The sequence below is a fragment of the Cordyceps fumosorosea genome (genome assembly GCF_001636725.1).
Source record: "Cordyceps fumosorosea ARSEF 2679 chromosome Unknown scaffold_10, whole genome shotgun sequence".
Taxonomy (NCBI): domain Eukaryota; kingdom Fungi; phylum Ascomycota; class Sordariomycetes; order Hypocreales; family Cordycipitaceae; genus Cordyceps; species Cordyceps fumosorosea.
The window spans coordinates 563,556-586,283 of NW_017387310.1; the positions used below are offsets into that span (position 1 = coordinate 563,556).

At 55.8% G+C, this 22,728-nt stretch overlaps 5 protein-coding genes across 5 annotated transcripts; 2 read left to right on the plus strand and 3 right to left on the minus strand.

The window, feature by feature from the left end:
• Positions 1 to 313: 313 nt before the first annotated feature.
• On the plus strand, positions 314 to 2,350 carry ISF_04683 (Thioredoxin-like fold protein; the record flags this gene model as incomplete). The annotated part of the gene is made up of 4 exons (XM_018848288.1): positions 314 to 912; positions 968 to 1,721; positions 1,778 to 1,879; positions 1,976 to 2,350. 4 exons carry the CDS (start codon positions 314 to 316, stop codon positions 2,348 to 2,350), a joined length of 1,830 nt encoding a protein of 609 aa, XP_018704623.1.
• Positions 2,351 to 2,511: 161 nt separating this feature from the next.
• Positions 2,512 to 4,665, minus strand: ISF_04684 (phosphate transporter; the record flags this gene model as incomplete). Its single annotated transcript, XM_018848289.1, has 5 exons — positions 2,512 to 2,945; positions 2,999 to 4,045; positions 4,092 to 4,381; positions 4,441 to 4,529; positions 4,582 to 4,665. The coding sequence occupies 5 exons, from the start codon at positions 4,663 to 4,665 to the stop codon at positions 2,512 to 2,514; spliced, it is 1,944 nt and encodes a 647-aa protein (XP_018704624.1).
• A 5,017-nt stretch (positions 4,666 to 9,682) lies between these two features.
• On the minus strand, positions 9,683 to 10,528 carry ISF_04685 (Zinc finger, C2H2-type/integrase, DNA-binding protein; the record flags this gene model as incomplete). Its single annotated transcript, XM_018848290.1, has 1 exon — positions 9,683 to 10,528. One exon carries the CDS (start codon positions 10,526 to 10,528, stop codon positions 9,683 to 9,685), a length of 846 nt encoding a protein of 281 aa, XP_018704625.1.
• Positions 10,529 to 18,302: 7,774 nt separating this feature from the next.
• Positions 18,303 to 20,101, minus strand: ISF_04686 (pre-mRNA splicing factor; the record flags this gene model as incomplete). Its single annotated transcript, XM_018848291.1, has 2 exons — positions 18,303 to 19,802; positions 19,850 to 20,101. 2 exons carry the CDS (start codon positions 20,099 to 20,101, stop codon positions 18,303 to 18,305), a joined length of 1,752 nt encoding a protein of 583 aa, XP_018704626.1.
• A 236-nt stretch (positions 20,102 to 20,337) lies between these two features.
• ISF_04687 (Tetratricopeptide-like helical) lies at positions 20,338 to 22,362 on the plus strand (the record flags this gene model as incomplete). Its single annotated transcript, XM_018848292.1, has 1 exon — positions 20,338 to 22,362. One exon carries the CDS (start codon positions 20,338 to 20,340, stop codon positions 22,360 to 22,362), a length of 2,025 nt encoding a protein of 674 aa, XP_018704627.1.
• Positions 22,363 to 22,728: the final 366 nt, after the last annotated feature.

The window sequence follows — 22,728 nt, forward strand, 5'->3', positions numbered from 1 at the left end:
AATTGCCACATAGTAAGAGTTTTTTCTTAATGAATATGCATTTATATAATTTATAGGGCTTCGAGTTTACTGGACGAGCACCTCGTTCACTGAGGTCGCCCAAGTGGTCCGTGCACGTCGCTCTTTTGACGCCAACCAGCAGCTTTGTACCCACCTGCCGCCCAATTTGCCTCACCATTTTCACATCTGCTAAAAGCAGCAAGCAGCGGCCTTGTCCATGGTGTTAGAGCCTCTTATCGATTTCCTCCATCTCGCCGGGCCCTATTCTCGCATCCTTTCATTAAACGCATAGGCGTGCGCGTCACGGCCGGCCATGTCATCAGGGCCGTTCGCCGGCGGCCAGCCACCGCAAACACCTCAGCAGCCTCAGCCGCCGCAGCCACAGCAGCATCACCAGCAGCAGCCGTACGCCATGGATCTGGGGCTCGGGTATCCGGCCGCTGCGGCTGCGGCGGCCGCCATGGGTGAGGCGTACCGCGCGCAGGGCGTCGTGTTTGGGAGGCAGCTGGACTACCAGGCGCTGGCGGAGGAGAACCGGCAGCCGCAGAGGCGACGACGGCAGCACCAGGAGCAGCAGCACGGCGACGCTGGCGGAGGAGCCAACGCGCCGATGGCGCAGATCGGCGCCCAGGATAAGCAGCAACAGCAGCACATGGGTCAGTTCGGCATCCTGGCACCGACGCCGGTGCCCGTTCCGCACCCGTGCCAAGCGTCCATGCACCCGGCTGGCATTGGTCAGCCGACGGTGCGCTTCGCGCCCGCCATGCAGCTTGAGACGGGGGCTGTTGCCGATGTCGCGCCGGTAGCGCAGGGCAAGCTGGGAGGCAAAATCGTTGTGGACCCTCCCGACTTGCAAACCTGGCGGGAGAAGCTCTTCAACGTCGACGAGATGATTGTCCTCACGCAGGAGCAGTAAGCAGCACTCTGACCGTCCCGTAGACCCGACAACTCCCTAACCGCGCTCCAGATTCGAAACGTACTTCCCCCACGTGGACAACGTCTACTCCCACAGATCCACGCAAAAGTACAAGCGCAAGCCGTTCGTCTCCCACTACTGGGACTGTCGCATGAAGGGCCGCCCGCCCGGCACGCCCAAGACGGAGGACCCCAGCAAGAAGCGACGCCGGCGCAGCGCGCGCGCCCGGGACCTCTGCGACGTCAAGATCAAGATCACCGAGTACTTCCCCAGCGCGGAGCCGCTGCAGCTGGACGCTGGCGGCGGGGACGTGGCGGCGGCGGCGGCGGCGGTGGCGGCGGGCTACCACGGGCAGCGCTTCTGGACCATCCAGCGCGTCAACGGCAACGGCGGCAACGGCAAGGGCGACGGCGTCGCCGGGCCGCACAAGCACACGCTGGCCAAGAGCGACGAGATCAAGAAGAACAGCGTCCAGCGGCACGTCGCCACGCAGGACAAGGAGGCTAAGCGGGCGCAGCCGGCGCAGCGGCGGCCCACCGGCAACGCGGCGGCCACCGCGAGGAGGCACGCGCGCGAGGCCGCGGGCAGCGACTACATCAAGCTCTACGCGGCTTGCTACTGCCCGTTCTCGCAGCGCGTCTGGATCGCCCTCGAGGCCAAGGGCGTCCCGTACCAGTACTGCGAGGCGGACCCGCACCGCAAGCCCGCCGCCCCGACCCTGCTCGAGGCCAACCCGAAGGGCCAGGTGCCCGCCATTCGGCAGGGCGATTGGGCCTGCGCCGAGTCGGCGGTGATTCTGGAATACGTGAGTCTCTCCTCTCTGTTTTTGTTAATTTTAACGGGGACTCACCTACTAATGAGAGATTTGGGGGGGGAGGGCAGATCGAAGATTTGGACTCGCGCGTGCCGCTGCTACCATCGGACGCGCGGCTAAAGGCCAACTGCCGCTTCTGGATCAACCATGTACGTTTCCCCATCACCCCCTCCCCATACTGCTCCCCCGGCTTTTGATGGTGACGAGAAGGAAATACAAGTGGAGAAGCTAAACGGCGCATGTAGATCAACACCGACCTCCTTCGCGCCTTTTACGCGCTCCTCCAGAACACGGACCTCTCGCGCCAACCTGACCTCGTCGAGCGCCTGCGTGCGCAGCTCGATCGGCTCGCGCAGGCCGCCGACGAGCGCGGGCCGTACTTCCTCGGCGAGGCGCTGAGCCTCGTCGACGTGCACCTCGCGCCGTTCGCGCTGCGGCTGCGTACCGTCCTTCAGCCGCGGCGCGGCTGGCTGGCGGCGGCGGCGGCGGCGTCCTCATCGCGCTGGGCGCGCTGGCTGGACGCCCTGGAGCGCGACCCCCACGTCAAGGCGACGACAAGCGCCGATGACTTGTACGCGGACACGGCGGATACGTTCATTAGTAGCTCGGCGACGTTTTGAGCTGTCCGACGAAGACGTCGAAATAAGGAGAACAAAGTACAATGAAATATCTGGACCATGAAATCTATACACTAAGGCGCTCTGTAACGTTCTCTCGTTCTGTTACGATAAATCTCAAAAATACAAGCTAGCACATTTCAATCTGCTGTAAACATGGGGTATTATGCCTCCTGCCTCTGCCTCCGCCTCCGCCTCCGCACGAATTTCCGGCTGCGCAGCTCGCCCCAGCGCTCCTTAAATGACACCAGCTCGCCGGCTTGCTTGGCCCGCTCCCGGCCCTCACCCAGCTCCTCCAGGTCCTTGGTCTCGAGGTAGCGCTTCTCGCGGCCGTCGCCCGTGGGCTCGACGACCCAGCGTTGTACATTGGGGAGGTAGGCCCAGGAGAAGAAGGCACCGACGACGGCGACGGAGCCAAAGAGCAGGAAGATGAGGCCCTGCCGCGTGTGGCTCTTGTATGCCTTGTTAATGCCGAACACGACGAGTACGGCAACGATGCTCCCGAGCTTGCCGGCGGCGGCCGAGATGCCGTGGCAGGTGCAGCGATAGCAAGTGGGAAAAACCTCGGCGGGAATGATGAACGTGAGCGTGTTGGCGCCTGCGTCGGGTTAGCTGGGTCAGCCGTGGTGTGCTTTTGATAGAGAAACTTACCAAAGTTGAACAAAAAGTGACAAATAGCGACGCAGACCACAGTGGCAGCCGCTGCATAATCACGATGAACACTGTAATATACGCCGCCAGTAATCATGAATACAACGGCGAGAATGATAAAAGACGCTGTGAGCCACTTGCGCCGAGGTATACGATCCGCAAACATAATGAAGCAGAGACTGCCGGCTATCGAAGCCACCGAGACTGTCAAAAGATACTGCTTCGTTTGCTCAATCAAGACGTCGTAAATAGTATTGCAAGGATGCGTTGAATCAGTTTGCCACGTAGGCAAGCCATTCTTGCGCCACCCAGGTACCGCAGATGTTCCTCCAGGCAGACTCGAATTCCAGCACTCGAGATTCTCATTGATCGGGACAGCCGGTGTTGTCGCCCACATGTCGGAGAGAGTCCCCTTATTATCGAGTGACAGTCCGTAGAAACTCACATCCAGGAAGAACCATGTTGCGGCCGTTCCCAGCAAGTAGACCCAGTTCTTATCGCGGATGAAGTAGTTGTATAAATCTTCGCGAGAAAATTGCACGGGCATGGGCTGAGGTGAGGCCTCAGGATGCAAATTTCCATTCGTATTCTGCAGCGCAAACGAGCCCTGGTGATGTAGGGGTTGCTGATGCATATTTTGATGGTAGTTGGCTGTAGTAGCTGGCGTTCCGTAGACTCGTTGCGTATTGAGGATGGCAACGGCTGGCTTGTTGCGAACTTCGAGACTGTACAGGCCGCAGTCAAATAGGAAGAAGCGGAAAATTATGGCAAGGAGGGCTGGGACAGCACCGGATCCAATGACGATGCGCCAGACACCATCTACGGCTTTGCGGCATTCTTCTTCATGAAGAGTGTCCAAGCCGCACCGAAGATCCCTTAGCTTCTTGCTGTCTTCGAAACCGAGAAGCACCCATAGTCCGACAAGCTGCGCCAATGCCTGACCAACAGGTTGCATGAGAAATACGCTCGACAGCATTTTTCCTCTTGATTGCGTGCTGGACCATTCAGATGTAATGACTGCGCTGAGAGGATATTCGGCACCAATGCCTACCACAATTAGAAAGATTCCATGACAATGTTGTGCGCCACATACCAATGCCCATGACAAAGCGCCACCAGATAAATAGCCCTAGGAAGGACATGTCGTTATATCCATGGCTGCTGGTCGCAACACCAATGGTTGAGACAATGACGAGGACCAGCTCGATTCCGTACAGTCGCGTGCGGCCATAATAATCCGCGAGGAAGCCAAACGAAAGCTGGCCAAGAACTGAGCCGAGGAGTGTAAAGAGATTAATGAGAAGACCAGGCCATTCGCGACCATGCGGATAATATACAAATGAGATGGAAGCGAGAATGACATTAGTCGAGAAAAGATTGTATCTGTGCGTGTTAGTCACCGGTTCGTCCGGACGCCCAAGATGAAGATGGGACGGACGTACGAGTCAGTCAAAAAGCCCGAGGCAGCGACACCCCAAATTCGAAAATTCCACGAGTTGAGGTCGAGTTCATATCGCAATTGATGGCGGTCCTGCAAGATTAGCGAGAGCTGAGACGTAGATCGAATTAGTGAGGAGAGTTACCTGCAGATCCTGAGTTGGGAGAGCGGAGCTGTCTGCCCCGAGAAAACCACGGTTCCTAGGTCCAAAGGGTGACCCGAGCGGCATTGTCAACGTAGCATGCAACGGGCATGAGGAGCGGCGAGGCGGTAGATGTTTTGTAGAAAATTCGTAAGACTCGTGTGCTCGAGAGCGAGCGCAATTTCAGCGCAGAGCGCGCCAAGGGCCGCAACGGAGGTTGTAGGTCTAGGTGAATCTCGGCGTGAGCGGGGTCGCCGTTGGACAGCTGATGAAGGGGAGTGTTTTGCACTGTCTCGCATGACATGACAAGAATAGAGAGTCGCAGATAACGTCGCTGCCGCTCAGGAGGCTGCGGCGACGGGTTGTCAGACAGAGCAAATCAATAGTGTATGTAGGCGGGACAGAGGAGGCGCCCCTGTCGGTGGGCCAGGCTGGACTCCGGACTCGGGCTGAGAACTGGAGGGCTGGCTGGCGACTTGACTTGGCAGCGATGCAGCGCCAGTTTTGGAGGAATCGGGTGACAGCCTACAGGTGACGACCCCGGACGTCCAAGACCAGACAATATCCCACACCTGGTCCAAGATGCAAGAGGTGGCTAAAACGTGATGCCAGTGTGGTGTTTGTCTGGACATGTTGCGATGGTGGAGTTGCAGTGGCGTTGCCAATGTGCAAAACTCTACATGGTGGGCTTTTGAAAAGGGTCTCGTTCGAGGACGGGCAGTTGGAGAGGCGGTATTTTGTGTGCTTGAATTGAATGGTGGAAATTGGGCCAAGATGGCGGTATGATTATGGTTTTTTTGGAAGCATGCAGCTGGGATGTTCCGAGAGAGCTGGCGGGGATGTCGAGTTGGAAAGCCGCGGAGCATCCGTTTGCTGCCAGGTGTAACCGTTGCGTTAGCCGTTGGCAGCTGCTGGCAGCTGCCTGCAGCTGGCACTGACTGAGTATTTTGGCAGCTGGCAGAAATATCAAACGCCATGACAATACAACAAACGCTCACGAACCCACTCGTCATCATCCGCCGAGACAGACCAATACCACCTAACCCCTATCCGTACTATTTCCTTCTTTCTTTCCTACATCGCCCCCATCATCATCTCCTCCTTCACACACCTTCATCATCACCATCGTCACTTCTCCATCTCCGCTGTGCACCACAATGCAACCCTCAGCCATTTCCTTCAGCCCTGATCCACCCTCTCTCAACTCCTCCCCACCATCAACGGCGCCGCGCCAGCCCATCACAGGCCGCGCTCAACCCCCGTGCCTGCCGCTACCGCCGCTAGTGGAACGGCTCTGGCCGCCCCGCCAGGCCGGCTTCGACACCACCTCCAACGACTTTAGCACGCTGCCAACGCCGAGTTCTGCGCTGGATGCTTCCGCGCTGCATTGACTAATGGCGTGAAATGCAACGGACCTGGCCAGAGAGTCGCTCCCGTGTCGAGGTCACTGCTTTCTCGGTCGCAGATAACTCGCCAGCGCCAGAACCGCACCGCACCACAGCCAACGTTGAGCGCCGTTAGCCAGCCAGCAGTCTGCCACCATATTGCGACACATCATTGACTCCCCGTCGCCTGCTTCTCGGACGCTGCGTGGACGTTGCGTGGACCTCCCGCTTTCTAGCGTCCATCCGACGTCAATTTTTATCTCGGCCAACACTTCCACCAGACATTGGTTTGCTGCCATTAATCCTTCGTCCAGCATCCTGTCAGTTGCGATTAGGCGCAATCTCGCGTCACTGCTCGGCTCCCTGCCAACGTCAGCCTGCGCCTCGGTAACCGTTTTGGTATGCCAGGTTCCCCTCCCCCACCGCCGACGTGACCTGATCGTCACGCCTCGAGCTGCTTTTGCAGCATGTCCTCTTCGAGCTCATCCTTTATCTCGTCTTCTCTCGGCCGTCCGCCAACCTACAGTCGTTCCTACACCAGTCCCGTCGATTCTACTTGGACCCCAACTTCAGGCATCTCCGTTGCCTCCGCGCCGTCGTCAATTGGAGGCTCTTTTGTGCCTCGCTCCAGTCTGCGTCCTCTCGACATTGGCCCCCCGGGCTTCCAGGCCACCATGTATGTACCCCGGTCGAGGAATTGTCGTCTGCTGACTGGCCAGAACCCTTTTCCAAGACACACCAGAAGAACGCACAGTTTACCTTGGCCCTTGGGAAGTCGTAGGATCCGAGCAGCGCCGGGTTCTGTGGCAATGTAGTTATCAAAATGAGCTGCTCGAGCATTATTGTGAGAAATCTTCGCATCATCCCCAGACACATTGCTAACAATACAGTGCCGTCGGATGTGCCTGCAGAAGTGTTTCCGCACACGCTTCATTCGCGCCACAGACAGTATCACGATCCGTCCGATATGGAGCGTTACGTCACATTCACCGAACCACATCGCATACGATATATTTCCGACGAGGGCGTCTGCATCCACGATCAGTACATATCCGTGCGATACGAATTCACATCAGTAGACGGCTCCTTCCTCTTCCAAGGCGATGTGCGACGAAAGGACCTCATCGACTTTTATGATGTCGACGTGGTTTGGACAAACGTACATGGCCGCACCGACAGCTATGGCAAAGTAAAAGGCATCGGTGCAATACAGCGACTCAAGCTTTGGCGTGATAGATACACGACCTGCCACTCGCTGTCAGTGCTTGCTAATAAGACTGGCGGTTCATACCGTGAATATGATGTGCACACTTTTGAAGGAGAACTTCGTGGGAGGGAGGACCGCGCGAAACAAGTACGTCTTGTAGTTCATGGTCGTCGAGGAAGTGCGCCGGAAAGTTCCCGGCGGTCACTTGCGCAGCGGATGAGACCACGGGTGTTTTCCGCTGGGCAATCGGGAGAGGCGAGCGACCACGATATCCGGTATCTGAGCATACAATTCACTCATGGCGAGGGTACGTTCAATTCTGGCTCAGAAGTATTCATGGGCTGACCGTTTTGACCTTCGCAGGCTATCGTCGATTCCTCGAGACTTGGCTATATGCACACAGCTCTGATCGGGAGTTCAACGGTGTACCATTTCCACCGCACCATTTTGAGTTGCCGTCGCCGCATATCCCTGGTCAAGAAAGCGATGCATCACACGGGCAGTTGGGATCAGTCCCTGAACGGCCAGACGGATGAAGGGAGCTGCTCAATGGGGCATCCAAACAATACCACAAGAGCACCCCTCTTGGCAACAAAGCAATGACCGAAGCCTTACCGGGGAATACAGCTTATTCAGCTGAAGGAATGAGACGTCTGTAGTCCAAGAAATGATACCAACAATTTCATATCGCTTGGCATGACTCGGGATGAACATAAAACAAAGGCAATGGACGGACCATTGGACCTCGACCTCGACCTCGACCTCGACCTCGACTTGGGATTTGAGACACATTCCCCACCCGTCACTACCCAAGCGTTTGTCGCACCATGACTGGAAAACGAGCAAGGAAGGGAAATGACAGGGAAAAACGAAGGGCGGGATAAGATTATCGCGCCAATTTGTATTTCAAATTTCGGTACCAATGTCTTGGATCTTGAAGGGCGGGATGCCTGTGGCCGCACAGCCTCGCCGAAACATGGCCCGCGTGTGTCTCGATCAGGGTCCATTGTTGGGGAACGGCAAGCAAAACAGAAGAAAAGCGCAGTTGCCGGAGGACGGCGCGGTTTCTGAAGCGCGATCCAGCCCGTGCGCAAGGATGGCAAACAGAGAGCGACAGCGTTGTCCTAGCGTTACGTGGAGAAACGCGAGGCTATCTGCGCCGGCCTAGCAACGCGCGATGGGCCGGCGTTGCTTGCACAGGCTACGAATACAGTAGGGCTTGATTCGCTGCTGTGCTAAGATAAAAACGATGCTCATGAATACACGATGGAACGAACAAAAAAAATTGGACAAATACGGGGCGTCTACTAGATAATTGCATGATTTCCGCTGACAAGTCAGTTCCGCACATTCTTCCCTCCCAATGCTCCCACCAGTGACAGGACCCTGGATTGTTTCCTCCCCCTTCAATAGCCCGTGGAAGGGCGGCGCCAGCCGTGCAGGCCGCGCACAGTCGTACGTCGAGAAAGGTCTCAAATTGAAACCCCCACTACCCATGGTGCGAGAGAGACAAGAGTCGAGGAGAGGTTGACTTGCGTTGTTGTGATGGTGAGAACCCTGGTCAAGCCACACCCCACGGCGGGAGGACGGGCGGCAAATTACTCGTGTGTTAGATTAGTTTGTTCCTTGTCTCCGACGACTCGCGGAACTAAAGGCACATTTGGATCACAGTGTCATGCAGGTAGCAGAATATGGTAAATGTCAAGCAGTTCGAGAACCAACCGTCGCGGGGCGCGGCCATGTTCGATTCCCTCGTATATTTGTACCGTTTGGTTGGATATCGCTAACAAGATATATCAAAAGAAAAAAAAGCAGGTGACAAAAAAGGAGTGTTTACCAGTCCCAATCGCCCGCCAACGCGGACTTTTTCTCCCAAAAAAATTGTTGGGCAATGCTCGACTGTCGCGACAGACCATCGTTCCACCACTCCCACCTTAAAGGAAAAAAAGGACGCCAATTCGTGTACTTTGCGTCTATAATCGCGTGCAATGCTCGTTCCCGTTTTCCCGATGTACTTTGTTGTATAGATGTATAGATATGTTCAAAAAGAAGAAGAAGAAAAAAACGATTCTGGGCATCGAAGCCATATATGTTGACCGGTTTTGTGTAAATGTTGCGGTCATGCCAGGATTGGTAAAATAAAGCAAACAAGGAATCAAAGTATTCCTCCGGGGAAGACGAGGACAAGAAAAGGCCCTGACAAGCCGTGTATGGTAGGCAGGGCTGGGTGATTTCCAAAAATAAAACGCCGGATTCTCCAAATTCACCGTGCTGGACTGGTATAAGATTCTTCATTGTCGACTGCAGAAGAAATATAAAAAAAGCCGTAAGCGTAGAGGTCAAAGTACTCATAGGTGCACCACTTCTCTGCAAGGCGTGACCGCATTAAAGATTAAGGAGTGAAGCAAGCAGAGGATGTCGATTCTGCAGGGGAAACTGGGATATTTTTGCTGCGCAGCATGGGTGGAATCGTGTCATGAGGAGTTGGATTTTGGTGGCAAAACTGTTTGATTCATGAGCTTTCTTGGCAGGCAACAGCCATGGCGAGCGCGTCGAGGCCGCTCTTGGGGGCGTGTATCGCAGATGGGCGGTTGTGCAGGGGCAACGACGTGCCCGTCAGCTCCCAGGCCGAGCGGCCACCGCTTGCCATGACGGCGGGCGAGCGCAATGGGGGCGGCGTGGGCAGCGCGTACTGGCGGACGTCTAACTCAGGCCCGCCGAGAGACGAGGAGGAGCGGCTGCGCGCAGTCGCGGCGGACGGGCGACGATGCTCGACGGCGGCCTTGTGGTGGGCGGCGGCGGCGGAGCGGTGGCCGCCGGCGCTGCGGGACTTGTCCTTGTAGTGCGTCTCGAGGTGCTGCTTCATGTTGTCGGCGCGGGTAAACTTCTTCTGGCAGCCGGAAAAGGTGCACTGGACAGCCTTTTCAGCGGTGTGAATCTTGGAGTGGCGGGAGGCGTGGCCCGAGGTGGTGAATGTCTTTTCGCAGCCGTGGGAGTCGCGGAAGCGGCACGGATAGCGCTTGGCGGGGCGGTCCTCGGCGGCGACGGCAACGTCATCCTCGTTGGAGGTGGAGCGGCTGCTGGTATATTGCAGCGGGCGCTTGGTGTTGGAGGCGCGGCTGGACGGCTGTGATGAGGTGTATGTGTAGTCGAGGGCCGGTGTCAACGGGGACACGGCGTCGCTGCCGCTCACTTGCGAGTCGTAGGAGCCAGAGCGCCAGAGCTGGGGGCTGGTGGGCGACGAGGCACCCGAGGGAGGGGTGGCATAGGCGTGGCCCACGGAGTAGGACGACGGTTGGTGAGGGCCGTCGTCGTTTAGGAGGGATACCCTTCGGCCGGCGGCGTTGAGAGCTTCCATTGCGGTTGTTTGTGGTGAGGTAGGTTTGGTGACGGCGACGTGGTGTAAGTGACGGCGGTAGCTGGGCGGAAGCTAGAAGAGCCGCATCCAAGTGGTGGACAGAGGACGACTTGGTTTATGTCCTGTGGTGATTGGGATTGGGTAGTGAGCAAGGGCGACGGATGTTTGTTGGAGAGTAACCGGTTTCGATGTCTGGTATGTTGAAAGGGAAGAGAAGGGAGGGGGAGGATTGGGAAGGAAATGGCAGAGGGCGTAGTAAAGTAGCTAGAAAGAGCTGGATGAGAAGTAAAAAAGGCGTAACCCGGGGGTGGAGGAAAAGATGGATTAGTTTATAAAAAAAGGGCAAAGGGCCAGAGGAGGAGGAAGAAGAGAGGAAGGGAGGGGGGTGCGGGATGGCGAAGGTGGGAAACAGGATGGGGATGAGATGGGGATTTGGGCAAAGCCGCCGTTTCTGTCGAGCATGGGTGGTCAAACGAGGTACCGGACGCGGCGGAAGAAGGGCGAAAAGGTACATACATCTTGGGGCCAATGTACCTGGACACAGGGGAGGAGGGAGGGGAGGGGGTGGTGGGTTTGTGTGGTGGTGCTGGGTGTGTGGAGTGGCACAGCAGGTCACCACCCCCCCCGCTGGCCGGCCGAGTGAGAAGGAGCGAGCCAAAGCCCAGCGCAGGCGATCGAAAAGGGCAGAGGGATCGAGGAATTGGCGGTGCATGTATTGGTTTTGATTTATCTAGATTTTTCGGCTTTCTGCTTTGGGGGTCTAGCAGTGCGTCCTCTCCGCCTGCGGCATTGGCCGCGGTGCATTGGATGCATGTACGTATGGGCTTATGTTGTTGCGGTGTTGCTGCTGCAAACAGCTGTTGACGTGATGGCCATGGGTTGATGATGGGTGGGCTGGCCTGGTGCTGCAGAACAACAACTGCCGCCACAAACGCATCAAATGATACAACAACACTGCGCATCCCCGAAAAAAAAGGGGGGGGGGGCTAAGAAAGAGAGAGAGAAAAAAGTTCACAACAAGAGATGATGGTGTGAGCAAAAGCTCGCAGAAGTAACCTACCTGTCGCTCTCGCTCTCGACGTACCCAGCAGCAACCTGAAAACAACACGGCAGCACGGTTTGGATTGCCCCCACCACACCTCATCCCCACTATTCTATGCCCATGGGTCCCACTGTAGCTTGGGGGCCCCGTTCAGGGTTACAGGCCGACAGGGGTTCTCAGGCTGTGCCCGGTGGAGAAGGGGACTCGCAACAACAATATTCATAGTTGACTGGCTGGCTGAGGCGGCGGACGTGCTACTCGGTCGTTCTGGTAGTCTGGTAGCCTTGGCCCTTCTGTAACTTAACTTCGACGAATTTTTTTTTTGCTTTGTTTTTTTTTTTTTTTTTTTTTTTTTTGCATACTTTTTTTTCTGTACTCTGTAATTTTACGCATCTCATCTTCTTGGATGAAACCCGACTCAGTTGCAAGACAGGCGATGTCCGCCGTTTGCTGCAAACGCTTTTGTCGCTTCGCAGCTGCCATCTGCCAGCCGAAGCTACCTGGCCCTGTGGCTAGCGACGTAGTCAGAGCGAGGCGCCTCTGCACCGCCAGCATGACTCCTGCACGCCAGGCCATGCAGCCTGCTCTGCCGTCCGCCTGCACCGTTCATCCGCCACGCCAAGCTCCATTTCCATTATTTTGCCCCCCCGCCTCTTCCTCTCGATATTCTCTCTCTCCTTGTCCTCCTTCCTCCTCTACTTCAGCACATATCAAGGCGCCTTCCTCGTCATCCTTTTTGACTCGTCCCTTCTCACAAAACCCTTTGCCTTCCCTTTGCCCAAACCAAGGTTATACTGATACCCTCTCCCCCACTATCTCCACGCCCCCGCTCCATGGACCCTGAGACCCTGTCCCACTTTTTGACTGATGGGCAATACAAAATCTCGATCCCTAGCTGGAGTCGTCTTCATTGCCTGTCGACAGTCATCAGGACCGGGTGTATTACTATCACTCCCACATTGGACGCGAAAGAGAAAAGGAGTGTGGCCCAGGTTTGGTTGGTGTCTGCTTCTGTTGTTCTGCTGACGACCCTTTTTAGAACAAAAGTTAATTCCGGCCAAATCTTTTTTGTTTCCGCGCGCTTCCGTTTGGCTGGGCAGAAGGATCGTACCGGATGGGGCCTCCGTTGCGCAACCGTGACGTCAGGGTTTTTGTACACCCGTTTGCGCGACAGCAATTTTGCCGCGTCGATCACAACCTATTTTTCATTTTTCGAAATATTCATCGAACGATGTTCCTGCAATGGAATTCTCAAAATTGGCCGCTACTCTCTGCATCTCATCCTTTGTCTTTCCCCATGTCCGCGCATTGCAACCCCTCCCCTTGTAATGCAAGTGCATGGCCATACCCAGAAACAAGACGGGCATTGGTTGCTGAGGTCTTTCATCTCGATCGCATTCCCCGTTTGGGTATCCTTTTTTTTTTCCTTGCTTCGAGATAAGCCTGACCCTGGGGCGCGAAACATGGCCGCAACTTAAATTAATAACTTGTGCATGCCGGAGAGGATGTTCCGCCACGCTAGCTTCAGCCGTTGGTAAAAAGGGTTCTTTTTGTTTTCTTGTTTTGAAAAAGCATCCTTCCTCGTTTGGGTGTAGAAGTTCCATTGTAGAACAAAGCCTCGCGGCGGGAACTGCGACAGGCTGCCAGACGGTAAAGCTGTAGCAAGTCAACGACGTCATGGAGGCTGAGGGATGTGCGCCGCACACGCCCCTAGCTCAGTACAGAACAATTGAGGGTGGCAGTGATGTGGCGAGAGACAAGAATGCTGGTTTTCTCCAAAAGATGGGTATGCGAAACAAATCTCATGGGGAGAAAAAAAAATCTAGCATGCCATCGTTCCGGGTACGGTATCATCGGTGGTCGGGCACACAACAACTATTTTGCACTAATAAGGTGCCGATATGGGCTGGACTTGCGCAGCGTGCCACAATAAGCTGGTTAGTGCTGCCGCTTGCACGACGCTGGTGCTCGCCGACCAAACGTCAATTATTGGAAGAGCAGAGCAGAAGAACTCTCGAGTTTGGTTTGCTCCTGCTGTGACTAGTCTGGCCCTTCCTTGCCAATCGAGAGCAGAAAGGCCCCTTTTAGGGGTTTTGCAAAAGATCCATAATGAACGGAGCACAGGGTTTTCGGTTCCGTCTCTTGTGGCACGCAACCACGGTGGCTTCATGCAAAGTCGCGCCTTGTGTTGTCGCGACTGCGACCGCCGACCATGTGGTTTTCCTTTGCATCAGCTCACGACCCCAAGACAACGATGTTTGTCGTCATTCCACTTAATTGGTGAACCCTGGCCAAGTCGTGATGAGTCGACCGAGGGGAGGGGGAGGGGGTTGGTGTGCCTCGAGCAGCTGCGTCATTGGCTCGAAGCACGCCACCGCTCCAGAGGTAACTGCGTGAGGACTGGGGCAAGAGGAAAGATGGGATTCTCAACTTTGCCATCTTGGCATTGAGCGACTTTTGTGGATGGTTCAGCTTAGGTAGCACCTAGCCAATCAGAGCAAGGCCTAGATTGTTCTACGTAGTCCTCATCAGTCCACCCAGTTTCGCATGTAATGGAGAGTGACATTGAACATTGCTTGGATTTTTCGTTTTCAAGATGTTTTCGATGTTGCGCTTTTATTTTTGTTTCTCACAGGACCCTCGCTCGGCCTTTTTGCAGGGGATGTCGTGTTGTGCGATGACAGTATCCCTACCACCGAATGACTCGGCGCTGACTGGAGGGAGGGGTTGCAACAGGTACGTTAGTAGGTAACCTACCATACGAAGAGGTACCTATGTACTGTACAACTACTGGTAGGTAGTTATCAGCAACATTGTGCCTGGGTCTGCTTGCTTTGCTGTAGCCTGCAGTGGGTTTGACGCCAAATGTTTTGGCATTGCCCCTTGAACCCTGGCTCTTGGCTGCTTGGCCAGCCTTGCGTGGGCTGCTGCAGCTGGCTCGTATACCCGCACCGCAGCATCCGGGCCCCCTGGGATAATGCACATGTTTCCGAGCCGCATCGAAGACAGGGGGCACGATGAAGATGAAGAAAAAAGAAGAAGAAAACAAGAGCGAGAACAGTCGTTGACGGCATTTACTTTGCACCCATCAACTAGATAGCTGACATCTTTACCGTCACGATTACTGTACTTGGATCCGCCCTCGAATGACCCGTGGAGTCCAAAAGCTGGACAATACTAAGGTAGCGGCCAAGCCGGCGTTACTTGCCAAAGCCAAGACGGCGCAAAGTCCCTGGATTCTGGCAACTGCGGGGAAGGGAAGCTCTGCTGGCCCGTCCCAAACAGGGCCCTTGCGGCAAATGATGCAAAACCCAAGAACCCTGAAGGGCCTCCCTCCCGTGGCGCTCGGCCTGGCGGCGGGTGGCCGTATTGGCATTTCTTGGGTACCCAATGGTCAAGTCCCCGCCCGTGAAAGCCCAGCCCAATGCCTCCATCCGGACGATCCGGGCGCAGGAAGGAGGGGAAATGAGAAAGATAGGCAAGTCCGAATCAACGGATCAAGTTGATGAAAAAATGAATCATCATGCCATTACCGGTCGGTCTCTGTCGAGTTGCAGTTGGGACAAAGGGATTATAACATTTTAGGTGGCGGCAACCCGCCCGCCATCAGCAAGCCCAGGTACCAAAGCATCCGTCTAACTAATAAGATAGGTACATAGATTCAGGGCACCACAAAATGTACGGGCAAAAGCAAGGCAAAGAGATTTTTGGCATCCATAAAATTCCGTTTCGGAAAAAAACTCCGACTGAGAGCCAAAAAAGAAAATGCGCATCTCAATGTGGGATTGTGGATTGTGAGAAGAAACGACGAGCTGCCCAAACAAACAGCAAGCAGCATCTCGATACAACAAGACCAACATCTCCATGTCTGATTTGCCATGCGCCTGTTATCAATCACAGGGTACCTTGTTAGTGTCCTTTTCAAGGTAGTGGTTTGTTTTACCAGTACTTTTAGTATCACGCAAGTGCACGGCTCAGCATACCAACGCATGCGCCACAAGCTGCCAAGCTTCCCCTTCTCAAGAATAACTAATCATTGTCAGGCTTCACGCTCCAGCCACGGGACTTGCTTTTTCTGGCGTTGTTGATGTTTTGGTGCCCGTGCCTGCCAAGTTGCCCAGTGCATACCTTGATGTGATTTCTGAGGACTGGTAAATGAAACGGTTATATTGCTGTTGGTTTATGGCCGTGCCCTGATAGCTGTTGTACCCCAGAACAGGGCAAACATATGAGTGTTCATCCAGTTGCCGGTCCTTGCTTCTGTGCCCCTGTAAACTCAATTCTTCAGCTTGGCCAGGAGTTAGTGGCTAAACTATGTACCTTCGGTTTATTACTGGGTAATAAAAGGACGGACGGAAGGCTGTGGCTTTGCACCACTCACCAGCCTCAATGCCACCCACCCCCCACTCCCCGCTCTTTTTTCCTTGGGATAAACCCTCTCAATACCCAATTTGACAGGCGCCAGTCATTCTCTCAGATCGGTGGTTTTGCTGGTGCATCGGGAAAAACGGTGCAAGGAGAGACAAGGGCCCTGCTGAGTTGCACATCACCTTGTTGCGAACCCGTCTGACCGGGTACCTCTTTGCGCCACGGAGGGGAAGGGCCCTTGCAGCCACACGCCCCCCGGGCCAAGCCACAAGGACTGCCGCATGCGGCGGGCGTTGAAGAAAATGGCAGCCCGCCCGCCGCGTTCCGCCTGGATGCGGCGTGAAAGCTCTGCTACTTTCGCTATTGTTGCTGGTTTGACTTTTTTTTTTTTCCCTCCCCGTCCACGTTCTTATCAGTTGTCTCATTCTTGAGAATCATCTTCTTCGCCCTGGTTCCCGCAGTCTTTTTTGGTTTTCCCATCACCTGCTTGACCCTGTCTGCGGTCCCCCGCTACCTTCTCATGTCTCTGCCCCTCTTCATCGGCACGCCTGCCAGCCTTGCCCTGGAAAATGTTACGCCATAAACATCCCACGATCTCGATGTCTTCCGTCATATCACACACCCCCTTTTCCATCACCAGGTACTTGCAAATGCACGGCGGCCGTCCAACATGACCAAGTTCCCCCGCTCACCACCCCAATGAATGCTCACGCCCCTTCCCTTTTCTTCCTTCCCTTCTTCGTACCCCGTCGCAATTAAGCAACGGACATGGGATTAATGACGGTACCAGGATACCAGAAGGGAAGAAAGAGGGAATCAGTAAATAAACGTCTCCTACGTCATAGATCCGTCAATGACAACGCCTTGTGCAAAAAAAAAATTGTTGGCTTGCCTCATGCCTCGGGACCAAACGAACAAGGCAAGAGGCTTTTGCAGCATCTCTCGATTTTGTCTTAAGTCGGATCCGTATCATCTGGGAAAGCTTTGTGCAACAGATGCGAGATCTTGATAAATATGAGGCGAGATAGGAACTGCATGCTCGCACTCGGCCGTCCTTCAGGGTACACACACGCATATGGTGCTCATCTCGATCTCGATGTTTATGTTGGTCGTCGCACTCATCAAGTGCTCCGCGAAAGCTCCGCTTGTAAGCAGCCCTGTTTGCGTTGACCAAGGAAGCACGCGTGTAAAAAGACCCCAACCCGTAAAATGGCAAGGATACGAATTCATCTTCCTTATTTCTTCCTTTCAAGCCCCCGGCTGAGAGAAAACCCTACGTGACCCCAGGTAAACGACAGCTTCGTGCGACCTACCCTGCGCATCGTCTATGCAATGCATGACAGCGCAGCGCCACGCTAGCAAAAGGCACCACTCAAAAGTTATTTGACTAATTGCCTTGCTATTCTTGTTTGATAGGGGAATGCAAGTTGAACGGGCCTAATAAGCGGTCAATACTGTGCGTGGCTGGTGAGGCTGGGGACCTCACGTATCAAAACACCAACAACACAACAACCCACACCTGGGACATACTCTGCACACGCCGTATATGAGCTACAGATCACGCGAGTGTAAGCCCTGCCTTGCTTTTACAAGTATAACAAGCGAGTTATCCATGTACCTGCCCATAGAGGAAGCATTCCCGGATATTGGTGATCTTGTGGCTTGGCTTGGCTTGTATCATCCAGATCTCGCAGTGTGAACGAGCCACACACCACCATTCTCTCTAGCTTCACCATTCGCCCGCCACAGACACACACGCACACGTGCGCAGAAACTTGATATCCAGTCTCAACGCTTGTATCTTGTACCTGCCAATCTGCATACTTGCATCCCTCCCCTCGCCACCTTCCTAGAAACACATGGCCACCCACTGCAACGGAGCAGGACTTCCCGCAACCCCTTTTGTTCGCCCCGCGGACCCTTTTCCCCCCCTCCTCCATCCAGACAGAATCCCATGTTGAGCCACACGGGCAACTTTGTCACACGGCCGTCGGGTTTCTCAAGACACGCACACACATGTGCATATGCAGATGCACCCCCACCATCTTTTCCAGAGAGCACGTTAGTTTCTCCGCGGGCATTCAAGGACGCTGGCCGTCGCCACTTGGTGGCCATCGCCTGCACACGTTCACTATGCCGTCACATCCAGGCGACATGCGCAAACTTCGTAAAGTTATGGAATATTGGATGCACAAAGCTGTTAATTACATGACCCCCAAATACATGATATTGCCATGACATTGGCGGGTTGTTCTACCTCAAACGCCATTCGCCAAAATCCCGAAAGAGACCACCAATACTGTCCCCCTCGCCACTTCCATCACCCTTTCCTGTAGGAATTTCCAAGATTATTCCCGTCCAGGCTCACTTCCTCGGCGGTGGCGCCATGCTGCCCGCCCCCGTATTCTGCCGCTTCGACGCTGGCAGCTCCGGAATCTTGAAACCATTTGATGATCCTGCTGCGCCGCTGGAGCTCAGCTGCGTAAATGTTCCACCCTGGAACCATCGGTCCTCCTCTGCCTTGCGCTTCTTGCTCAGATCCGCCTGCATCTTTGGTGCCACCAGCTCCAGACCCTGTACCGGCGTAAACGCCAGCGACGAGGCCGTGCCCGCTCCCGGGCCGCCCACCGTGCTGCCCACGCCCGACATCCGCAGGCCCTTGCCGCGCAGGTCCATGCTGTTGGTCTGCCCGAACCCGCTGATGGACGACGCCGCACCTCCGCCCACCGTGCTCGCCGTGCCCCAGCCCTTGTTCTTGGCGCTTAGCTTGGCGCGCGTCCGCTGGTCGACCTGCATCGCGCGGATCCGACCGTCGTTAGCCTGCCCAATCATGCCTAGTCCCACGGTGCCCGAGCCCGTGCCGTAGCCCACCTCGCGCTCTTCCTTGCCAAACGCCATCCGGTTTTGCGCCTGTCGCAGCTCCGTCATCGCGAGTGCCTCCTTGGCCTTGCGCGCCCGGCGTCCACCGCGCTTGCGCGATGGCTTGTCGTCGGGAACTGGCAGAGCGCGCGCTCCCTTGTTCGGTGGCGGCTCTGTGAGCTTCTCCAGCCGCTCTAGACACTGTCCCTTGAGACTGTCGCCCGTAGATCCGTCGGGGCTTGAATGAATGCGGTCGACGCGCGCGGCTAGAACGAGCTTCGCCGCAACAATCCGCATCGCTTGCTTCTTCAAATCATTAGGGATACCCTGAATAATCTCTGAGTTGTATAGGAAACCTTGTTGGCGCACACCAATGTTTGTCGCTAGACCGGCATGGCGCTTCTTGGACCCCCATGACGGCAGGTTGCAGGCTGGTGTCTTGGAGAGTCCAGTTAGTCCGCCAGCTGCGTTGAGTAGTTGCGCCGCAGTGAGCGACCCGATGAGCACAGTCAGGTTCGGCGCAAAGATGTTCATGCGTGACTGCACGTAGTCCGTCAAGATGGTCTTGGCCGTGTGTAGCGCAATCATCATGTCGCATGCCTGGCGCACTATTGCAAGTTCCCCAGGCGCCATTTCCTGTCCCTTTGATGTCGTAGCTTCAATAGTAACAATCATGAGCGACGGTCCATCCAGCACAGCTTTGAGACCCATGCCCAGTGGGTTATTTGTCGACGTCTGCAGCGCTTTTACGCTTTCCGAGTCCATAGGGCAGTTGCCTATTATGGAAACGACCTGCGCATATTGCAGCGGTGTTGTGACGAGTCGCTCGAGTTCGGGGAAACGTATCGAGTAGTGGTCGCGAATGAACTTGTGCACCAGCGCCACCTCGCCGTCAATCTGCGTCGATAGGCTGTTTGACTGCGTTAGGAGGTGGTATTCGGGATGATCCTCAATGTTTCCGACATTCGATTGCGTGGCTGGTTGTGACTGGTACTGCTTGATTTTCTACACAAGTTAGCGAAGAACGTAGCAGCATCGTGAAGGCACCCTACCTCTAGGATTGGTTCCAACGTCGCCATCAAGCTGGCCACGCTGCGTACGTCTTTCACAGCACCAAGCTGCATTTTTTCGATTTTGGCTTTGGATGCCGCTTCATCGTCCATGTCTTCATCCTCTGCCTTGATCTCGACACCATCCTCGTCCATGGGGTCGCCGTTTGTGGTGTCGAGGCCATTTTCCAGCTCCTCGGCCTCGTCACCCGAGCTACCAAAATCGTTGAGTAATTCGTCCGCGACGGTAGACATGGCTGCAACTGTCGATTTTCGCTGCTGCTGACAATGCGCGTCGGGATGGATGGTTGAAGTTGACAAGGCGGCTACCTACTTAGTAAATATTTTGGCAGCAGTAGTTGCCTAGGGTGGTCCGTGCACGATAAATCTTATCGCGCCAGCAGCCAAATTTCAACTACCTACGCAATCAGAAACCAACGCCATCCATCGACAGCAATTCGAACCGCTGCATTGATTTCTACGAGCCGATCATGGAGTCGACACGCGGACCCCCTCGGGTCAAGAACAAGGCCGCGGCGCCTGTGCAAATCTCGGCCGAGCAGCTGCTACGCGAGGCCGTCGACCGGCAAGAAGGTGGGATCCAAGCGCCGCAGCAACGCTTCTCCGATCTCGAGGAGCTGCACGAGTACCAGGGCCGCAAGCGCAAGGAGTTTGAGGACTATGTGCGACGCAACCGCATCAGCCTGCGCAACTGGACGCAGTATGCCGCATGGGAGCTGGAGCAAAAGGAGTTTGCGCGCGCGCGCTCCGTCTTTGAGCGCGCCCTCGACGTGCACCCCAACTCGGTGCAGCTATGGGTGCGCTACATCGAGTCCGAGATGAAGACACGCAACGTTAACCACGCCCGGAACCTTCTCGACCGCGCCGTCACCCGCCTGCCCCGCGTCGACAAGCTGTGGTACAAGTACGTCTACATGGAGGAGATGCTGGGCAACATCCCCGGCACGCGCCAGGTGTTTGACCGATGGATGCAGTGGCGGCCTGATGAGGCGGCCTGGAGCGCATACATAAAGCTCGAGAAGCGATACGGCGAGTTTGAGCGCGCACGCGAAATCTTTAGCATGTTTACGCAGATTCACCCGGAGCCGCGCAACTGGATCAAGTGGGCTAAGTTTGAGGAGGAGTTCGGCACGAGCGACCTTGTGCGGGACGTCTTTGGAAACGCGGTTGAGACGCTTGGTGACGAGCTCGTCGACGAGAAGCTCTTCATCGCCTACGCCCGCTTTGAGTCCAAGCTCAAGGAATACGAGCGTGCCCGCGCCATCTACAAGTACGCCCTCGACCGGCTACCGCGCTCCAAGTCGGCCGCGCTACACAAGAACTACACGACCTTTGAGAAGCAGTTTGGTGACCAGGACGGCGTCGAAGACGTGGTGCTGAGCAAGCGCCGCGTTCACTACGAGAACCTGGTGCGGGAGAACCCTAAGAACTACGACGCCTGGTTTGATTATGCGGCGCTGGAGGAGACGTCGCGCGACGCTAACCGGGTGCGCGACGTGTACGAGCGTGCTGTGGCGCAGGTGCCACCGACGCAAGAGAAGCGACACTGGCGACGATACATCTATCTCTGGATATTCTACGCCATATGGGAGGAAACGGAGGGCGGGGACGCGGAGCGGGCGCGGCAGATCTACGCGACGTGCCTGGGCCTGGTGCCGCACAAGCGGTTCACGTTCGCCAAGGTGTGGCTGCTGGCGGCGCAGTTCGAGATCCGGCAGGGCCAGCTGACGGCGGCGCGCAAGCTGCTGGGCCGGGCGCTGGGGACGTGCCCGAAGGACCGGCTGTTCGTCGGCTACGTGGACCTGGAGCGGCGGCTGTACGAGTTCGGGCGGTGCCGAACGCTGTACGAGAAGCACGTGGAGCACAACCCGGCCAACTGCACGACGTGGATCCGGTTCGCGGAGCTCGAGGCGGCGCTCGAGGACACGGAGCGCGCGCGCGCCATTTTCGAGCTCGCCGTCGCGCAGGACCCGCTCGACATGCCGGAGCTGCTCTGGAAGGCGTACATTGACTTTGAGGAGGGCGAGGGCGAGTACGAGCGCGCGCGTGCGCTGTACGAGCGCCTGCTGGACAAGACGGACCACGTCAAGGTGTGGATCAGCTACGCGCACTTTGAGGTCAACATCCCCGAAGGCGAGGAGGACGGCGAGGAGGAGCAGGAGGTGGTGAGCGAGGAGGCCAAGGCGCGCACCAGGGCCGTGTTCGAGCGCGCGCACAAGCGCATGCGCGACAAGGACCTCAAGGAGGAGCGCGTGGCGCTGCTCAACGCCTGGCTGTCGTTTGAGCGCACGCACGGGGCCGAGGGAGACGTGGACCGCGTGCAGGCGCAGATGCCGCGCCGCGTCAAGCGCAGGCGCCGCGTCGACGGCGACGAGGACGCCTTCGAGGAGTACGTCGACTACGTGTTCCCCGCCGACGACAAGCAGGCGGGCAACCTGTCCAACATGCTGGCCATGGCGCAGAGCTGGAAGCAGACTGGTGGCAGCCTGTCGTGAAGGGCGGTGTTTTTATTTAATAATTTCAAGACGAAAAAACCTCACGGGTGGTGTAATATAAAATGATTAAAAATGCGTTGGTGTTGTAAACCAGGGCTTACATGATGGTATCTGCAGAGCCCTTGGTGCCTGGGACGTTGGGCTCGATGGATTCAAAGTGGTGATGTCATTGTCGCACCACAGCTGCAAGCCATGCCAGCCCACCACCTTCCCGCATGTTGGGGTTGGCCATCAGTAGATGTTTACACCTCATAGAAAATCTCTGTCCATTATATGAAGAATAAAAATTAACAAAATGAAAAAATCACGTAAATTCGTTCAGGTATCTGTCTCTAGCGATAGCACTCATTAAATCATCCAAAAGTG